Source organism: Lygodium microphyllum, unplaced genomic scaffold (assembly GCF_053477565.2).
Source record: "Lygodium microphyllum isolate KBCC unplaced genomic scaffold, Lygodium_microphyllum_v1.1.10 scaffold_48, whole genome shotgun sequence".
Classification (NCBI taxonomy): domain Eukaryota; kingdom Viridiplantae; phylum Streptophyta; class Polypodiopsida; order Schizaeales; family Lygodiaceae; genus Lygodium; species Lygodium microphyllum.
The window spans coordinates 181,462-198,168 of NW_028229531.1; the positions used below are offsets into that span (position 1 = coordinate 181,462).

Below are 16,707 nucleotides of genomic sequence, written 5' to 3' on the forward strand. Positions count from 1 at the left end.
TTTGCATTTACAACCAATAAAAAAAACTATAAACATATTATATTTAACTCTTTTACACAGTGTGTCCTTTTGGCGTGTAAAGACTTTGTTCCCATGTCTGCACCCAATTTCAAAAATTGCGTGCCCACACTCTGGGGGCAAGGGTTGGACGTCCGTCATTGGTGTGTAACCAACCTTAGAAAGTGCAATGTGAATTTGTTTGGGAGGCTGCAAGTACGTTCACATGTGAAAAGTATGCGTTTTGGCTATGGTAGAAAACTAAATAGAAATATGCATATTTAATTACTTTAAGATTATTGGGAGAATTGGCTTAGGTACCGTCCCTAACCTTTGCGTCCATCGTTCACCATAGCCAAAGAAGCAGGACACCCCCCCTTAATGAGAGGCCATCTCCCCTTAATGAGAGGCCATCATCAATCCATCGTCTGAGAGAGGAAGTGAGTGATTCAATGTCTGCTTTACTCCAATTGATGATGACGGCAAAACCTCTCTCTAGGTAGGAAAGGGGTCTCTCTCTCTCTCTCTCTCTCTCTCTCATCCAAATTGCCATCTGCCATGCATTAATGCAAGTCATGCACCTTGAGCTTTCCTAAGGAGAAGTCCCCGCCTCACGTGTGGGCCATGGCAACTGACGCAGAGGAACATGCAGGGGAAGGAGGGGCCAAACAGGGGACTACCTTCTTGCCAGAATCAAAGGCGATCTCATCTAAGGAGGATTTGAGCACATCAAGGATTCATAGCAGGGACATGGGCTCTGAAGACAAGGCCCCGGATCAAGACCTTTTGGCGGCAAACAGAGCATGCTGGGAGAACAGAGCAGAGCACCTAGTAAAGAAAGAAGAAGATGAAGGGACAGAGGCAGAGGCAGGGGATGATGATGGGGTGAAGAGCATCAGCCCTTCTCTCCCATTAATTAAGACAGAAGAAGGCCAGCTCTCAGGGAATTCCTCCTTTGCTGGTGATGGGTCGCCCTCCTCCTCACGTGCCATGGACGTTGGTCAAGTGCCTCTTTGGATCAAGGTATCATCGTTTCTCTTTTGCTTGTTGGTTGCATAATCTGGCAAATGATCCAGGATTCCATCAATTAAATTTCATGCCTTTATGTGTGAATCTTTTAAATATATACAAAGGGGGTCCCTACCTGGAATATATTACAAAGTCCATGCGTCCCTGAAATAAATTGATTAGGGCATGGGTTGGTAGGTTAACAAGTGAATCCTTCATGAACGACCCAAAGAATCTTGTAAATCCTTTTGCAAAGCAAAGCAAGCTTCAAAAGCCTAAAATTTCTCTGATAATGCATGATCGATATCGTTGCTAGTAAATTGCATGGTACCGTTGACAGCTTTTAAGAACTAGGTCCTTCATTCCCTAGATTGCAACTCCGGTATGCCAAGAGCATTCCATTAAGAACTAGGTCCTTCATTCCCTAGATTGCAACTCCGGTATGCCAAGAGCATTCCATTAGAACCTTTATCTGTAATTTTTCATTGGTTTTCATAATGACTTGTAGTGTATCTTCCATCTTAGCAATGGCTACTTAAGTACTATTCTCAATATTTTCAATGAAATGTTGGTGTCAAGCAGTAGGCATCTCTTTTCATCACCTAAAGTACACTACTTAATTAAATATTGAGGAAAGTTTAGTGAATGCATTAGCGTGCTTTCACTTTAATTATTTACTTTTCTTACATTACTTCGTTTGCCATCGCCACAAACATTTTTCTAGCAGTGCCTTGTCCAGGTTCCTCTTATCCTCCTGCCACACTTGACATTTTGTTGGCAGATGGACATTGTTCATAATGTCCCACTCTTGTAGTAAGCTGGTCAAAAGAGTGCCATTTCATAAATACCTTATATGAGATGCACTGCGGCTCATTAAGAATTATGATTGATTGCAAGTTGCCTAGAACATGCTGTAGGGTTTTATGTGCAAACTGTAGCTTTACCCTGCCATAAAGCTTTGAAACCCCTTTTTTATTCCCTCCCTTGGGTTCTCCAGCGGAAAGTCACTCTTGTGCACGTCTATGTAAGCATGCATGTGAAACTTGCCATGCTGGAAGCATATGCAATACAAGCCTTCAAACATTGTTGGCAAATTACCAATGATCATAAACACAAAGAACTAATGCAACATCTATAGCCAGTTTGATCACAATTGCAGATGGTTCTGATGTTTCTTTAGGTGTTATGATATGTGCCACATCAAATAGCTAGATGGAGAATGTTCTAGAGAAACTAATTCTGTGACATCAGACGAGGCATGCACATGCTGGAGGCTGTCATCATTTTAGGCTTTGGATTTTAACTCAGTAACTTAAAAAATCCTCCCTAAGTAGTCATCACGAACCATTGGTGTAATGCAATATGATGAGAGATGGAGACTGGTTTGTGCACTCTGGCAGAGACATCTTCATGAAAGCAGCTGTTCTTGTGAGAGTGCGCAATGGAAGAAGAAAATGAACATGGAGCGAGAAGGGAAGAGAGAGACTGAAATAAATGCAAAGATGGAAGGCAAAAACTGCATTTATCTGAAAATGGAACGTTGACCGTGTAAGTTTAGGGTTAAGGTTTGGGGTCATCCGTAGGTCTGTAAAATAAGGCCCTAACTTGAAGTTCGCATATCACTCATCATTATCAATTTACACTCTGTTTTGTGTACGTGCAAGAATTCTTTTTTTTTGGTAATGTAATTGGTTTATTAAGATGCCAAGACCTCCTTTATGGGTGAGACAAGGCAAGATTGAGCTGTCCTAGGGAATCAAACTCAGGTTGAATGCATCCATCCTCCCGCGCCCCCGCGCCCCCCCCCCCCCCCCCCCCCCCCCCCCGCGAAAAGAAGAAAAAACCTCCTTGGAGTTCCATTTGCCATAGCTTGCTGGCCTTCTTTCGAGCTCCATACCCAACATGATTGAAACACAATGAACACAGACACTAACTAAAAAACATAAACTTCAAGAACGAAGACAATTGAATGAATGAAACATACTGAACAATGAATGAATGTGTATAAAATATGCAAGGGGTAAGAGCTGTCCGACAGTTGTTGGCTCTTGTGGGAGCGGGTTGAGGGAGGTGTCGGACTGTGTCATCCATTGGAGACTGATCACCACTAGTCACAGCTGAATCTGATGCAGCGGTGGGCAGGCAGCAAAAACACAACCTATTGGACTGTAGTTGGAGCAGGATGGCCATTAGGAGCAAGACAACAATACTGGGACCTAAGCTGAACCAAGATGCAGCTGTCCTCCAAGTGGATATCAGCAGGGTGGTAGCTGGAGAGGGTAGATTAGGTGCTGAAGATGTTGTTTGACAGATGCAATGAGTGACTAGAAATCAGCCGCTAGCTGGAACAGCAGAAACACAGACATAAAGTGGTTGTGATGATACTTGAACTGATGATGACAGTAGCTAAGGCAAAACACAGCTAGTAGGCCCTTTAGAATGGCAGGTGATAGCTGAGGATGGCCATTGCAAGATCTGGAAACTGGTGATAGCTGGCTGATGAGGCATGTAATCCAGTAGCGTCGAAAGGGCAGCCGAAGGATGTGCATGGCAACAATTGAATATTATGAGGAATGAGTGGGCAGCAGCACATGAACATTGAAACACAGTGAGTACATTTGAGTTTTGGGGCTGTTTAATGAGCTAATGAAGGTCCAATGTGTAATGTAGCTTTTTTAGTTTAATGCCCCCATTGAGGCCCAAAACTGGAACCAAGAGGGACTACCAAGCAAAGCTCACCCCATTTTACCCCAAGAGGTCTTGTCTCAAAGCAGCCAGGGCATTGGTCAATGGGTAGATGTTGTTAGCAATCTAGTTAGCTCATGTGTGAGTGTGGGATGTGCCAGGGATTTTTGTATTATTTGTGTAATTTTTAGTGGTCTTTTAGGAGATTATTTTGGCATTTTATGCTGGTCGACCAGCATTAAATGCTGGCCAACCCGATCATATTTATGGCACTATTTTGTCCTATTTAGTCTCGCTCCTCCTCCATACTCATTCATCCATCACTTGTAGATCTAGTGCATGCCTTGTGGAGAGAGGGAGTTGGTGCGAGTACCCATGTAGCCAATGACTCATTGTTGTACATGATTGTCTTGTATTTGGTATATGGATTCCATTTCCTGAGTGCATCTTCGAGTTCTCCTTTGCAGTTTTCGTGTGTTTTCTCTTTTCTCTCTCTTCTGTTTTTTGTTCAGCAATCTATTTCAGCTTTTTTTCATACTTCCATTGCTGCATCCACTTCTGACATGGTATTAGATTTCAGGATTGATGCTCTTGTTGCTGTTTTTTGCTTTGTTACAAGTCTTTCATCACTGTTCTTTGCTGATCCTTGGTCTCTTTTTGTTTGCTGGTGATTGGGTGACTTAATACTACTCCAAATCGGCCTGCTTTCAACCATCTACAGCTTGCGTTTTGTTTCAAGCAATCTATGTTAGTATTTTCTGTATTATTTTATTCTGGTATTGCTGCATTTAATGCATGTTTTGTCTGCGTTTTGGCTCCTATAGGCTGGTCAACTGTATTTTCAGGTTTTGCTGGCTGTAATCTTCACCTTCAGACTGTGTTTGATCAGCTTTTGTCCTTTTGCAGCCATTATTTTGTGATCAGCTCTCTCTACATGGTTGTAGTGTCTCTTTCCTCTTCTTTTCTTTATTTTCTCTTCTTATCCTCTCTAGATGGCTCCCCCTTGCTGTTCTATTGATGACAAATTTCATGCCCCTGATCACCTACACGGAGTGCTGTTATGAAACCATGGTTTGTGTAGAAGCGGTTATAGGGCATTGTTTCTGGAGCTTTTGAGTGACTTGAGTGCCCCACTCCCCTTCTAGTTGGTTTCAATGAAGACAGCTATGTATAAGTTGTGCTCACATGATATAATGATGAGGCATGCACATATTCTACTATTTTTTGATGGTCACCTCTTGTAGGATAGCTTTAGCGATATGGGTGAAGCTTCAGATGTTGTATAAGGCTCCCTCGACCATGCATGCAGTCATTATTTATGGACAGCTCTAGCAGATAAAGTTTGAGCCAAAGGATACTATCCATTCATTCTTGCTTCGTGTTACACAAGTACAAAACTAGCTTTGACACATGCAGTTCGCCCTTCCAAAGGGAGCTTGATGAAGTCATGAGTGGCCAATGCTTTGCGGTCCCAGGTGTCAATGAGCTTTATTCATATGATCTCAATGTTGCTTAAGCATGAGGCGTCTTTGCAGTTACAGGAGAGGCTTCCATCTCAGTATGGTGGCTCTAGTGAGACCTTTGTAGCTTCCAAGAGAGGTGACAAGAAAAAGAAGTCAAAGGTGCAGTGCTATCACTATGTTAAGAAGGGATATTTGTGTAAGGATTGCTGTTGGTTAGCAGCTTTGAGGAAGGAGGAGGAGAAGAAGAAGTAAGATATGGAGGACTCCGTCGAGTCATTCGCCTCCTTTGATTCCAACTCAGATTCTCTAGCCAAGACAAAGGCCAAGGCACAGAAAGGGTCATCTTCTTCAAAGTGTAGGAAGGGCTTGGTATCCCCCCTTCTTCTCCTTTCTAGTGTAGGTGATGCGGTCATCCTCGTGACTTTCGAGTGCCAAAGAGGGAGTGTGAGAGGGTGGTGAGGTGGGCTTGGTGAGCCTCATCTATATAGGTGTATGTGAGAGGTGAGAGGATACACAGAGATCGAAGCTCAGCTGAGAGTACAGTTGATAGTCAAGAGTGTATAAGAGTGAAGACACGACTCCCAATGTAATAATTAAAGAGTGTAATGTACAAGTACAAAGTACAATCCTTAAACCTTGGGGTTGCTAAAGTGTGTTTACACCCAAAAGGTGTAAAACATGATAAGTGCCCAAACTGTGTAACATAGACATATAAAATAAAAGAGAATAAATATGGGAAAAAAAATCTCTCGTAAAGGAGAGTAAAAAGTGTCCCAGTGTCCTACTGAGGATCACATACACTCCTATGAGTGTAAGCGTGAGTCAAAGCCAACAACCCCCCCTAGAGTGAAGAAAGATCAATATACAAGGATTATCCACCAAAGGAGATAAAATCTATAGTATTGTAGAATGCTTCAAATTTGTCACGAGGAAGAGCTTTGGTGAAGATGTTTGTCACATTATTGGTGGTAGGACAATAGACAAGGTTGATATCTCTTGTCAGTAAACAAAGAAGTAGGCTCCACGACAGATAATCTAAATTAGCCAACAAACATCGTAGCCATACATATTCAATTGTGGTAGTGATGGCTGCCTTGTATTCAGCTTCACATGACGATGTAGCAATAGTGGATTGTTTCTTGCTAAGCGAAGAGATGCAAGATGAGCCAAGAAAGAAACAATTACCACTCGTAGAATGACATGAATCAAAATCACGACCCCAATTTGAATCACTGTAAGCATGTAGTTGCAGTGGTCCTCCTTTTTGCATAAAGCAATCCAAGAGTCCTAGTACCTTGCAAGTAACGAAAAACACACTTCACATCTTGCCAATGTGACATACGTGGCTAGTGCATATATTTGCTTAGGGTTGAATGAAACCAGCCTTCCTTCCATGGATGGGTGGTAATTCCCTAATTACAACTTAGTTACAGCAGTAACATTTATTACAAAACTGAGAAATGCAAATTAACTTACAATCTTGGACAATGGACACCCTGTTGGTCCCAAAACTGGCGCCCCTTTCGGTATTTATTTAACTTAATTGAAGAAGTTGATGTACAATGGGATTCTCCCAATCCCTTTTGGTATTCCAACTCCCCTTGCTGTCCAAAATGACTAGCAAGTCTTTAATCTGATTTGCCCCTTGATTCGAACAGGCAATTGGCCTTTACTTGCTATGATAGAGATGGAAAATACCCCAAATTCATTGATTTGCTAGTTCCTCCACTTGAATTTGACTAAAAAAGGCTTTAGCCTTGTTGAATTCAAGTCTTGGAGCTTCCATTTTTTGGCATGCTTCTTGAGGCTACTACTAAACCTTGATTTCAGATGCAGATTAGGGTTTACAACAGAGAAATCTGAAATTTTTTAGCCTTTCGTGATCTCAATGCTGTAATCTTCGGAGCAAGGCTGTAGAAAGGTTGGGAGATGAGAGAGAATGCTGAGGAGAGAGAAAATTCAGACTTTCTTTGTAAAGAACTGAAGAAAATCAGTCATTTACTGCTGTTCCCTATCTCAATAGCTTGTAGATGCAAAGAACTGAAAAAAACTAGTCATTTATTGCTGTTGCCGTGTCTCAACAACGTGTAGATGCTGTCGCTTGCTTGTGATTGGTCTTCTCCTACCCCTGGCTACCTTAGAAGGTCCTCCAATGGTTAGGAATCAGAACAGTAGCATCTCCTCCCTCTCTCTTGCAGGCTCAATATACTAAAATGTCTCTCTCAAGCCTCTAAAGACGTTTTTCAGCTTGCATGGGCATTTTTGACAAGTGGCAACCTTCCCAAAAGGTTTTTCTAGTATTATCCATAGTTAAATATTAATTTTCAGTCTTTAAATAAAAAAATACTCCACTGCCTTAACCGTAGCATCAATACTTACTGCCCATCTAAATGACACATCCTTCTTACATTCCTTAGCATTCAGCTTATACCAAGCAGTCCACCTCAAATGTACTTGTCAATCAATTTGATGCAAACATTTGCTTGAATTGTATCCATGTTGCTCTACCTTGCATCAAAAGAGTGGACCACCATTGTAATGTATTTCATTTCAAGAAAGTGGCTGCCTTTCAAATCTTTGAGGACTCTGTGAAGTTCTCCACTGAATAGGTTGCATCAAATTACTGAATGAAAGTCAAAGCCTTCAGCCTATCTTGTACACCACTGAAGGACTCAAACTTCACTACTTTTCCACCCTTATCATAGTCTTTTGTTACCCCTTTGGATGTCAAGTTGTCATACACTGGCTATTGCAAAAAGGGTGCATTTGCTGAATTTACATCAAAACCAATCCTAAACGGAGCATTTACATGACCAACATTTATTCCTTGAGCCCCATAAGCATTCGGGGGTGCAGATGTAGTACCAAACATGTTACTTTGTGTCCGAGGTATCATGCCAATGTTGCTTTACATAGGGTTTTGCATATTTTTAGCCATACCCTTTCCATAACTTGGAGCAACCTATTTCCATAAAATGCATATTATATTATGATGACTTGAATCATTCATTGAAAAGGAACTTTTGACAAGTAGACATATTTTAACATCACCTTTATATACATTAAAGTGTACCCATCTATTGCTTTGAATCGGAAACTCAAATTTTAAGTTGTGATTTCTAACTATCTTGAGGTTAAGATTTGACTTCATAAGTGTTACAAATAACATGGATTTAACGGTTGCATGCTAGTGAAGTTTTTCTGGCATGATCTATATTGCGCTCCTCAAAGGACATGGAAATTGAATGCTAATAGGTTGTGTCCATTGGTGCTTGTCAAAAGATGTTGACAAATGATAGTAATACAAGTGATGTGTAGACAAAACTGACCTTTATAGTTATATTTACAAGAGACCAAGCACAATCATCACAAAGCCAAAGACATGTGTTATTGTTATTGCATCCTATTCTAAGGTACATAATGTTTGATATCAAATGATGAGTGACATCCTATCTTGCACACCATGCATTGGTTGCTGCATATCATAGAGATTTGTGCCATACATTCCCGTATGCGGTCCTTGTCCAACCATAAAATGAAAAATCATGCTTCCACCAAAATGTCCTGGCTGCCCCATCATAGCATGCATGCTTGGCTGTCCAAAATCCATTGGATTGGCACTTTTGTGATGGCGTTGCATTTGCATTCCTTGCCTCGTAGGAACCAACTCTTTTATTTCATTACATATTTGGGAGTTTCAAATGCATGGTTTGGCATTATCTTCTATGCATCATGCTGTCCGAAAGGTGTAAAAGATATCTTCTTTTTCTTGCATTTGCTTTCCTTCTTTGGAGCATTCAAAAATTGGGTAAATTGAGATCCTTTGCCAATTTAGCAAAGAGATTTGCTGTTGTCCTCATCGGATTCTTGAATTGGTCATCAAATTCCTCTTTGCTTTGCTGGTCATCAGCCTCCTTATGCCTTGAAATCTGTGCATCTTACCCAACAACAACATTTTCAGCTTGGTGTCTATGGTTTGAGCCTTGTCCAAGGTCAGGCAGTGCATTTCCTTCATTCCCATGTGAATGTTCATGTTGAGAGGCATCATTACTGCTTGAGTCCATCTTATTGTATGAAGACATATTGCTTTAATTTCTCAGCCGAGAGTAAAAATCAGCACTAGTACAAAGCTTTGGCTTGCAATCAGGTGCCTCGGGCCCATCAAATCAAAGGATTGAGTGGTAATCTAGGCAATGGAACCATGAAACTAGCCTTCCTTTTGTGGATGGGTGGTAAATCCCTAATTACAACTTAGTACAACAGTAACATTTATTACAAAATTGAGAAATGCAAATTAACTTACAATCTTGGACAATGGACACCCTGTTGGCCCCAAAACTAGGGCTCCTTTCAATATTTATTTAACTTAATTGAAGAAGAAGTTGATGTACAATGGGATTCTCCCAATCCCTTTTGGTATTTCAACTCCCCTTGCTGTCCAAAATGACAAGTAAGTTTTCAATCTGATTTGCCCCTTGATTTGGGCGGGCAATTGGCCTTTACTTGCTGTGATGGAGATGGAAAATACCCCAAATTCATTGATTTGTTGGTCCCTCCATTTGAATTTGACTAAAAAGGCTTTAGCCTTGTTGAATCCAAGTCTTGGAGCTTTCAATTTTTGGCACGCTTCTTGAGGCCGTTGCTAAACCTTGATTTCATATGTAGATTAGGGTTTATAGTAAAGAAATCTGAAATTTCTCAGCCTTTGGTGATCTCAATGCTGTAATCTTTGGAGCAAGGTTGTAGAAAGGTTGGGAGATGAGAGAGAATGCCGAGGAGAGAAAATTCAGACTTTCTTTGCAAAGAACTGAAGAAAATTAGTTATTTAATGCTGGTGCCATGTCTCAACAACGTGTAGATGCTGTCCTGCTGTAGATTGGTCTTCTCTTGCCCCTAGCTGCCTTAGAAGATCCTCCAATGGCTGCAAACCAGACCAGCAGCATCTTCTCCCTCTCTCTTGCAGGTTCAATACACTAAAATGCATCTCTCCAGCCTCTAAAGATGTGTTTTAGTCTTGCACGGGAATTTTTGACAAGTAGCCGCCTTCCATGGTTTTTTCAGCATTATTCATAATTAAATATTAATTTTCAGTCCTTAAAGACTGAAAATTAATGTAGTTTTGCTGAATTGGCAAAGGATCCCCAATTTACTTGATTCTTGAATGCCCCAAAGGAGGGCAGCAAAGGCAAAGAGAAGAAGACACCTTCTACAGCTTTGGGACAGCCACAAGAACCGAAGGAAATGCCTAAGCTTTCTTTAGAAGAGCCCAAAATGTCCGATGAGCACAAACAATTGGTATCCGTGGGGTAGCAAGTGCAAATGCATGGCCAACTTGGTAGTGCCAACAATCCATGGGAACATGGGCAACCCCCAGGGACTATTGAAGCACAAGGATTTGGTGCTGGTCATATAGGTGCTTTAGATAGTGCTGGTTTTAATGCAAATACAGCCAATGCACCCTTTTTGCAGCAGCCCATTTATGATAACTTGACTCTCATAGGTCCGCCGAAGGACTATGATGAAGGTGGCAAAAGCGTGAAGTTTGAGCCTTTTAGTGGTGCACAAGATAGACTGAAAGCACTTGTTTTTATTCAGTAGTTTGATGCAGCCTATTCTGGAGGTAACTTTACAAATTCATCTAAGATACACAAGGCAGCCACATTTTTTAAGGGAAATGTATTGCAGTGGTGGTCTACACTTCTTATTCAAGGGAAGTCACCTACCACTTGGGTCTAGTTCAAGCAAATGTTTGCTTCAAATTGGTTGATAAGTACTTTTGAAGTAGACATATTATGACAGCTTGGAATCAGTTGAATTCCAAAGATTGCAAGAACTTGGATCAATATAATAAGAAGTTTTGGGATGCATTGTTGCCAGTTACTTCTTATCGCATAGTACCCCTCTATGAGCAGGTGGAGAAGTATATTTGTGGTTTACCAAAGGATATTTGGGATTTTTGCATTAAGTCCACTATTTCCAGCATGTCTCAGCTTATAGAAAATACTACTACAGCCGACACATTGCTGCATGGAAAAGATGCAGGATTCCACAATGATGATGCCAAGTCATATGTCAAAGAGGCAAAGGCCGAGAAAAAGGGTAAACCTGAAAATAAAGCTGAAAATCAGGGCAGATCTGAAAATAGGGTTGGAAAGAGGAACAGATTGTAGAGAAAGAGTATGCGATTCAAAGATCACAGGATAAGCAAAAGAGAGCAGTTGATCGTTATAGGTGTGCTTTGCACTTTATAGAGGGTGATTATGTATTGTTGCGATTTGAAAAGACACGGCTGAAAAAGATAAAGGGCAAAGAGCGATTGTATCCAAAGCTGTCTATGAGATACTATGGGCCATTTCAAGTCTTGTAGAGGATCACTGATGCATGCTATAGGTTGAAATTGCCTCCACACTAGTGGATACACAATGCCTTTTATGTGAGCTTGCTTAGACCTTTTCATGGAGATGTGCCAGAGGATGTATTTATTGAAATGTAGCTGGGAAGAGCTCGATGAAATACTGGTACCTGAGTAAATTTTGGCACATAAGGAAAGAAAGGTCAAAGGTAATGTTTCCAAAAGGTACTTGGTGAAGTTTCAGAATTATTCACCAATGGATGCCAAATGGATGGAGGAGGATGACTTGGCAAACCATCCTCAATTGTTGTAGCTTTACCTTGATGCTTTCCAGTTAGAGCAGATTTTAGTTCAAGCTCAATCAGGTTCAGCAGAGCAGAGGTCCAGAGTATTACTTGATGCTTGTGAGGGAGCTAGCACCTCCGCTTCTTAGTAATGGACAGCTCTAGAAGTAGTGGATCTCGAATGTATTCAACATACATTCAGGGTATTGTAGCTGAACAGTATGTTTACCGGAAGATTACTATTCAGTGCACTAGTCACTATGTTTGGTATGTAGATCAGTATAGTTTTCACTGCAACTCTGAAATTGTACATTTGCATCCGTTATGCTCGGTGTGTAATGAGTTAAGCTTGATATGGCATTGGCTATGCTTGGTGTAGCATCAATTGATGATCATAAGGGGTTGATTATCGAATGTTGGTTTTCAGCGTATGATCATTAATATTCAATGGTATTCAGTTGGATTTGTGGATAGCAACATGTCTTAAGATGCCATTGATGTTTCAACCATGGGTTATACTTGGTTTTTGCTATGCTACGGTTTGGTTTTGCTAGATGAGTTGAGCTCATGAGAAATGGATATGCCACATGATAATCTGGCAATGTTTTTGAGATTCTTTGTGAGTCTTATGTTATGTTATGTTGATTGGTAATTTTCAATATATGTTGCGCATATGGAATGGTTGAATAGCAGTGCGTAATGTTGTGTTGACTATGATGACCCATGGAAATTCTAGTGTAGTACTTTGCTTTTTATGCATTTGGCAATGCAATCGAGGACGATTGTAAGGATTTTAAGGGGGAGGGTTGTCATGAGGACATGCATTTTTGAAACCTCACTTAACATGTGGATTAATTTTAAATCACATAGTTAAGTAAATGTTGCACATGTGAGGTGTTACAGCAATATGTCTTCATAGAGTGAGATGGACTCAAGCAGTGATGATATCTCTCAGTATGAACATTCACATGGGAATGAAGGAAATGCAATGCTTCGCCTTGGACAAGGCTCAGACCATGGAGAGCAAGCTGAAAATGTTGTTGTTGGGCAAGATGCACGGCCTTTAGGGCATAAGGAGGCTGATGATCAACAAAATGAAGAAGAATTTGACGACCAGTTCAAGAATCTGATGAGGACATCAGCAAATCTCTTTACGGAATTGGCAAAGGATTCTCAATTTACCCGATTTGTGAATGCTCCAAAGAAGAACAACAAAGGCAAGAAGAAGAAGACGCCTTCTACACCTTTGGGACAGCAAGATGCACCGAAGATAATGTTAAACCCTTCATTTGAAACTCCCAAAGATGCTAATGTAATAAAAGAGTTGGTTTCTATGGGGCAAGGAATGCAAATGCAAGGCCATCATGGAAGTGCCAATCCAATGGATTTTTGACAGCCAAGCATGCATGCTATGATGGGGCAGCCATGATATTTTGGTGGAAGCAGGATTTTTCATACTATGGTTGGACAAGGACCGCATACAGGAATGTATCACACAAATCCCTATCGTATGCAGCAACCAATGCATGGTGTGCAAGGTCCAATGTATTCGGGTATGGTTGGAAATATGCAAAACCCTATGTATGGCAGCATTGGCTTGATGCTTGGGCAATAAAGTAGCATGTTTGGTACTGCATCTGCACCCCTGAATGCTTATGGGGCTCAAGGAATGACTGTTGGTCATGCAAATGCTCCGTTTGGCGTTGGTTTTGATGTAAATTTAGGAAATGCACCCTTTTTGTGGTAGCCAGTGTATGACAACTTGACACCCAAAGGGTTAGCAAAAGACTATGATGAGTGTGGAAAAGCAGTGAAGTTTGAGTCCTTCAGTGGTGTACAAGATAGGCTGAAAGCTTTGACTTTCATTTAGGAGTTTGATGCAACCTATTTAGGGGGGAACTTCACGGAGTCCTTGAAGATTCAAAAGGCAGCCACATTCTTGAAAGGGAATACATTACAGTGGTGGTCCATTCTTTTGATGCAAGGTAGAGCACCGTCAACGTGGGTACAATTCAAGCAATGCTTGCATCGAATTGGTTGACAAGTTCCTTTTAGATGGACATCATTACAGCTTGGAATAAGCTGGATGCTAAGGAATGTAAGAATTTGGAGCAATATAATAAGAAGTTTTGGGATGCATTGCTGCCTATTACTTCTTATTGCCCCGTACCCCTTCATGAGCAAGTGGAAAAATATGTTTATGGGGTGCCTAAAGGAATCAGGGATTTTTACATTAGATCCACCATGTCTAGCATGTCTTAGTACGTAGAGACTGCTGCTATAGTCAATAGTTTGCTACATGGGAAGGATTCGGGCTTCCTAGAGAGCGGGGAGAAGTCGAATAAAAAGTTGTTTAAGGTTGAGAAAAGGGGCAGATCTGAAAATCAGCCCGAAAAGAGGCCAAAACAACAAAAAAAGGGCTAAAAAACATTGGCACAATGTAGGGAATTGATGGTTACAAATAAATGTTTTATTTGTGAACAGGAGGGTCACATTGCAAGAGACTGTCCCAATAGGCAGCAAGCTAGAAAATCAGAAAAGTAGGGAGATTCTAAAGGAAGGAAGCCCAAAACATTAGTGGGATTGGTGCCCGATGTTGTTAATGATCAGCCCAATGATGATGCTGCTAAGTTGTGCAGAGCATGGGGTAAAATTAGGGATCAGCATGCATTGATTTTCTTTGATAATGGTGCACGAGCCAACTTCATCTCTGTTGACATGGCTGCTCGTCTAAGCATCAGAGAGGATGAGATGGGACCCATGGGGGAAGTTGGAATGGCATGTAAAAGCCATGCAGAGTCCGTCACACCGCTCATTGGAAAGCTTTGGTTGCATATACAAGGATATGTGGATAGCGAAGAGTTCTTCATTGCCCCACTTGACGGTTGTGATGTATTACTTGGTATGCCATGGTGTCATCGTATGCATGCAATGATTGATTCTCGTGCAAAAAAAATCACTATTTAGCATAAGGGAAAGGTACTCACACTCGACGTAAAGTTGAAAGGTGAATCTATCCCTGTTGTATTTGCACTTGCCATTTCTAAAGTAATGAAAATTCATCTTTCAGCGTACTTGGTTTTTACTGAGGATAAAGATGATAGTGAGAATGTTGGGAACATGTCTAAGTTAGAGAAGGATTGCATGTCATTTTTAAAAATGTATGTTGATTGCTTCTCTTAGTCACTTCTAGGGCAGCTACCGCCTAAAAGGCCAAAAGATCATGGCATAGATCTTATTCCTGGAAGTAACCCACCTAGTAAGCTGCCCTACAGAGTCAGTGCAGCCCAACAAGAGGAGATTATGAGTCAGGTAAATGATATGGTAGAAAAATGGATAATTCAGCCCAACTTATCTCCTTTTTGTTCTCTAGTGCTTTTGGTGCAAAAAAAGGATGGTTCATGGCGTATGTGTATTGATTATCGCTCTGAACAAGATCACAATAAAGAATCGCTTTCCGATTTCTGAGATCGATGATGTTATGGATAGATTGCAAGGGGTATCCATATTTAGCCGTATAGATTTGAAAAGTGGGTATCATCATATATGCATTAGACCAGAAGATGTGCCTAAGACAGCTTTTAGGACATCTTTTGGATTGTATGAGTTTCTTGTTATGCCTTTTGGACTTACGAATGCTCCTACCACTTTTAATCGGATGATGGATTGTATCTTTAGGCCACATAGAGGATTTGTGGGCACTTTCTTTGATGACATGACTGTCTAGTCAAAGAATGAGATAGAGCATAGAAAACACTTGGACATTGTGTTCAATGAACTGCGTGAGCGTAAGTTGGTTATCAATGACAAGAAAGTGAATTCTTCTTGCATGAAATCCACTTTTTGGGGCATATTGTATCGACTGATGGTATTTGCATGGACCTTGTAAAGGCTGAGGCAATACGATCATGGCCACCTTTGAGGAATGTGCATGAGATCTATAGCTTCTTGGATTTATGTTCTTATTATAGGAAGTATGTACGTGGTTTTGTTGAAATTACATCTCCATTGCATGCGTTGCAGAAGAAGGGTGTGCCATTTAGATGGACAACAATGGAAATTTTAGCATTTGAAAAGTTGAAGGAAAATATGACTTCAGATCCTAAGCTTGTATTGCCCGATCTAAGGAAGTCATTCATAGTTCAATGTGATGCATAACAGACTGTTCTTATGCAGGACGACTGAGTTATGGATTATGAGAGTTGAATTCTCCACAGTGTAGAAAAGAATTTGCAGGTCTATGAGAAAGAGCTCTTGGTTGTAATTCATGCACTGTCTACATGAAAACGTTATTTATTGGGGGTTGCTTTTATAGTGCAGATAGACTATCAAACTTTGTGGTACTTTCTGACGCAGACAAAGTTGTTAGAGAAGCATATGAGATTGGCAAATTTTCTCTCTATGTTTCATTTTGAAATTGTACATCTTGATGGTAAAAAGAATGTTGTGGCTGATGCACTGTCACATAAGCCACAAATTGGAGTATAACCCAAATTTTTACGATTGGCTCATAACGAAGTAAAGCACAACAAGCATGCGCTTAATGCCCTTAACTCTTAATCCTCCAATCCTAGGAAGGATTTTCATCACTCCCGAGGGGTAGGGGATAGGGGGTAGGGTAGAAAAGAAATCATGACTTGAACTTCAGAACTTCAAACCGGAAAAGGTTCAAAAGCAATAAAGGACGAATAAAGGAAACTTGTACTTAAAGAAAATCTTTAATGGAATTCGTGCTTGGAATGTATGGATTGCTTGAAGTATAAAAAGTTTCCATTTTTTATTGACACATCATACCATTCCATAATGTTTGTTCTTAAACTTTTTTCTTTTTCACAAAAGGTACTCTCAAATGAGCTAATTGTAAGCAAGCTATTGTGCCATAACAGGGACTCAAAATGGTAGACCAACTTCCGTTCTT

The 16,707-nt window shown here is 40.7% G+C and overlaps 1 protein-coding gene across 1 annotated transcript in view; it reads left to right on the top strand.

Moving 5' to 3' along the window:
* The first annotated feature begins 324 nt into the window (after positions 1–324).
* LOC148008905 (histone-lysine N-methyltransferase SUVR5-like) overlaps positions 325–16,707 on the top strand; it is a 49,221-nt gene continuing 32,838 nt past the window's right edge. The window contains exon 1 of the mRNA XM_087673923.1: positions 325–1,020. Within this exon, the coding sequence (XP_087530049.1) occupies positions 622–1,020 (399 nt within the window). The 5' untranslated portion in view covers positions 325–621. The remainder of the gene's footprint in view (positions 1,021–16,707) is intronic.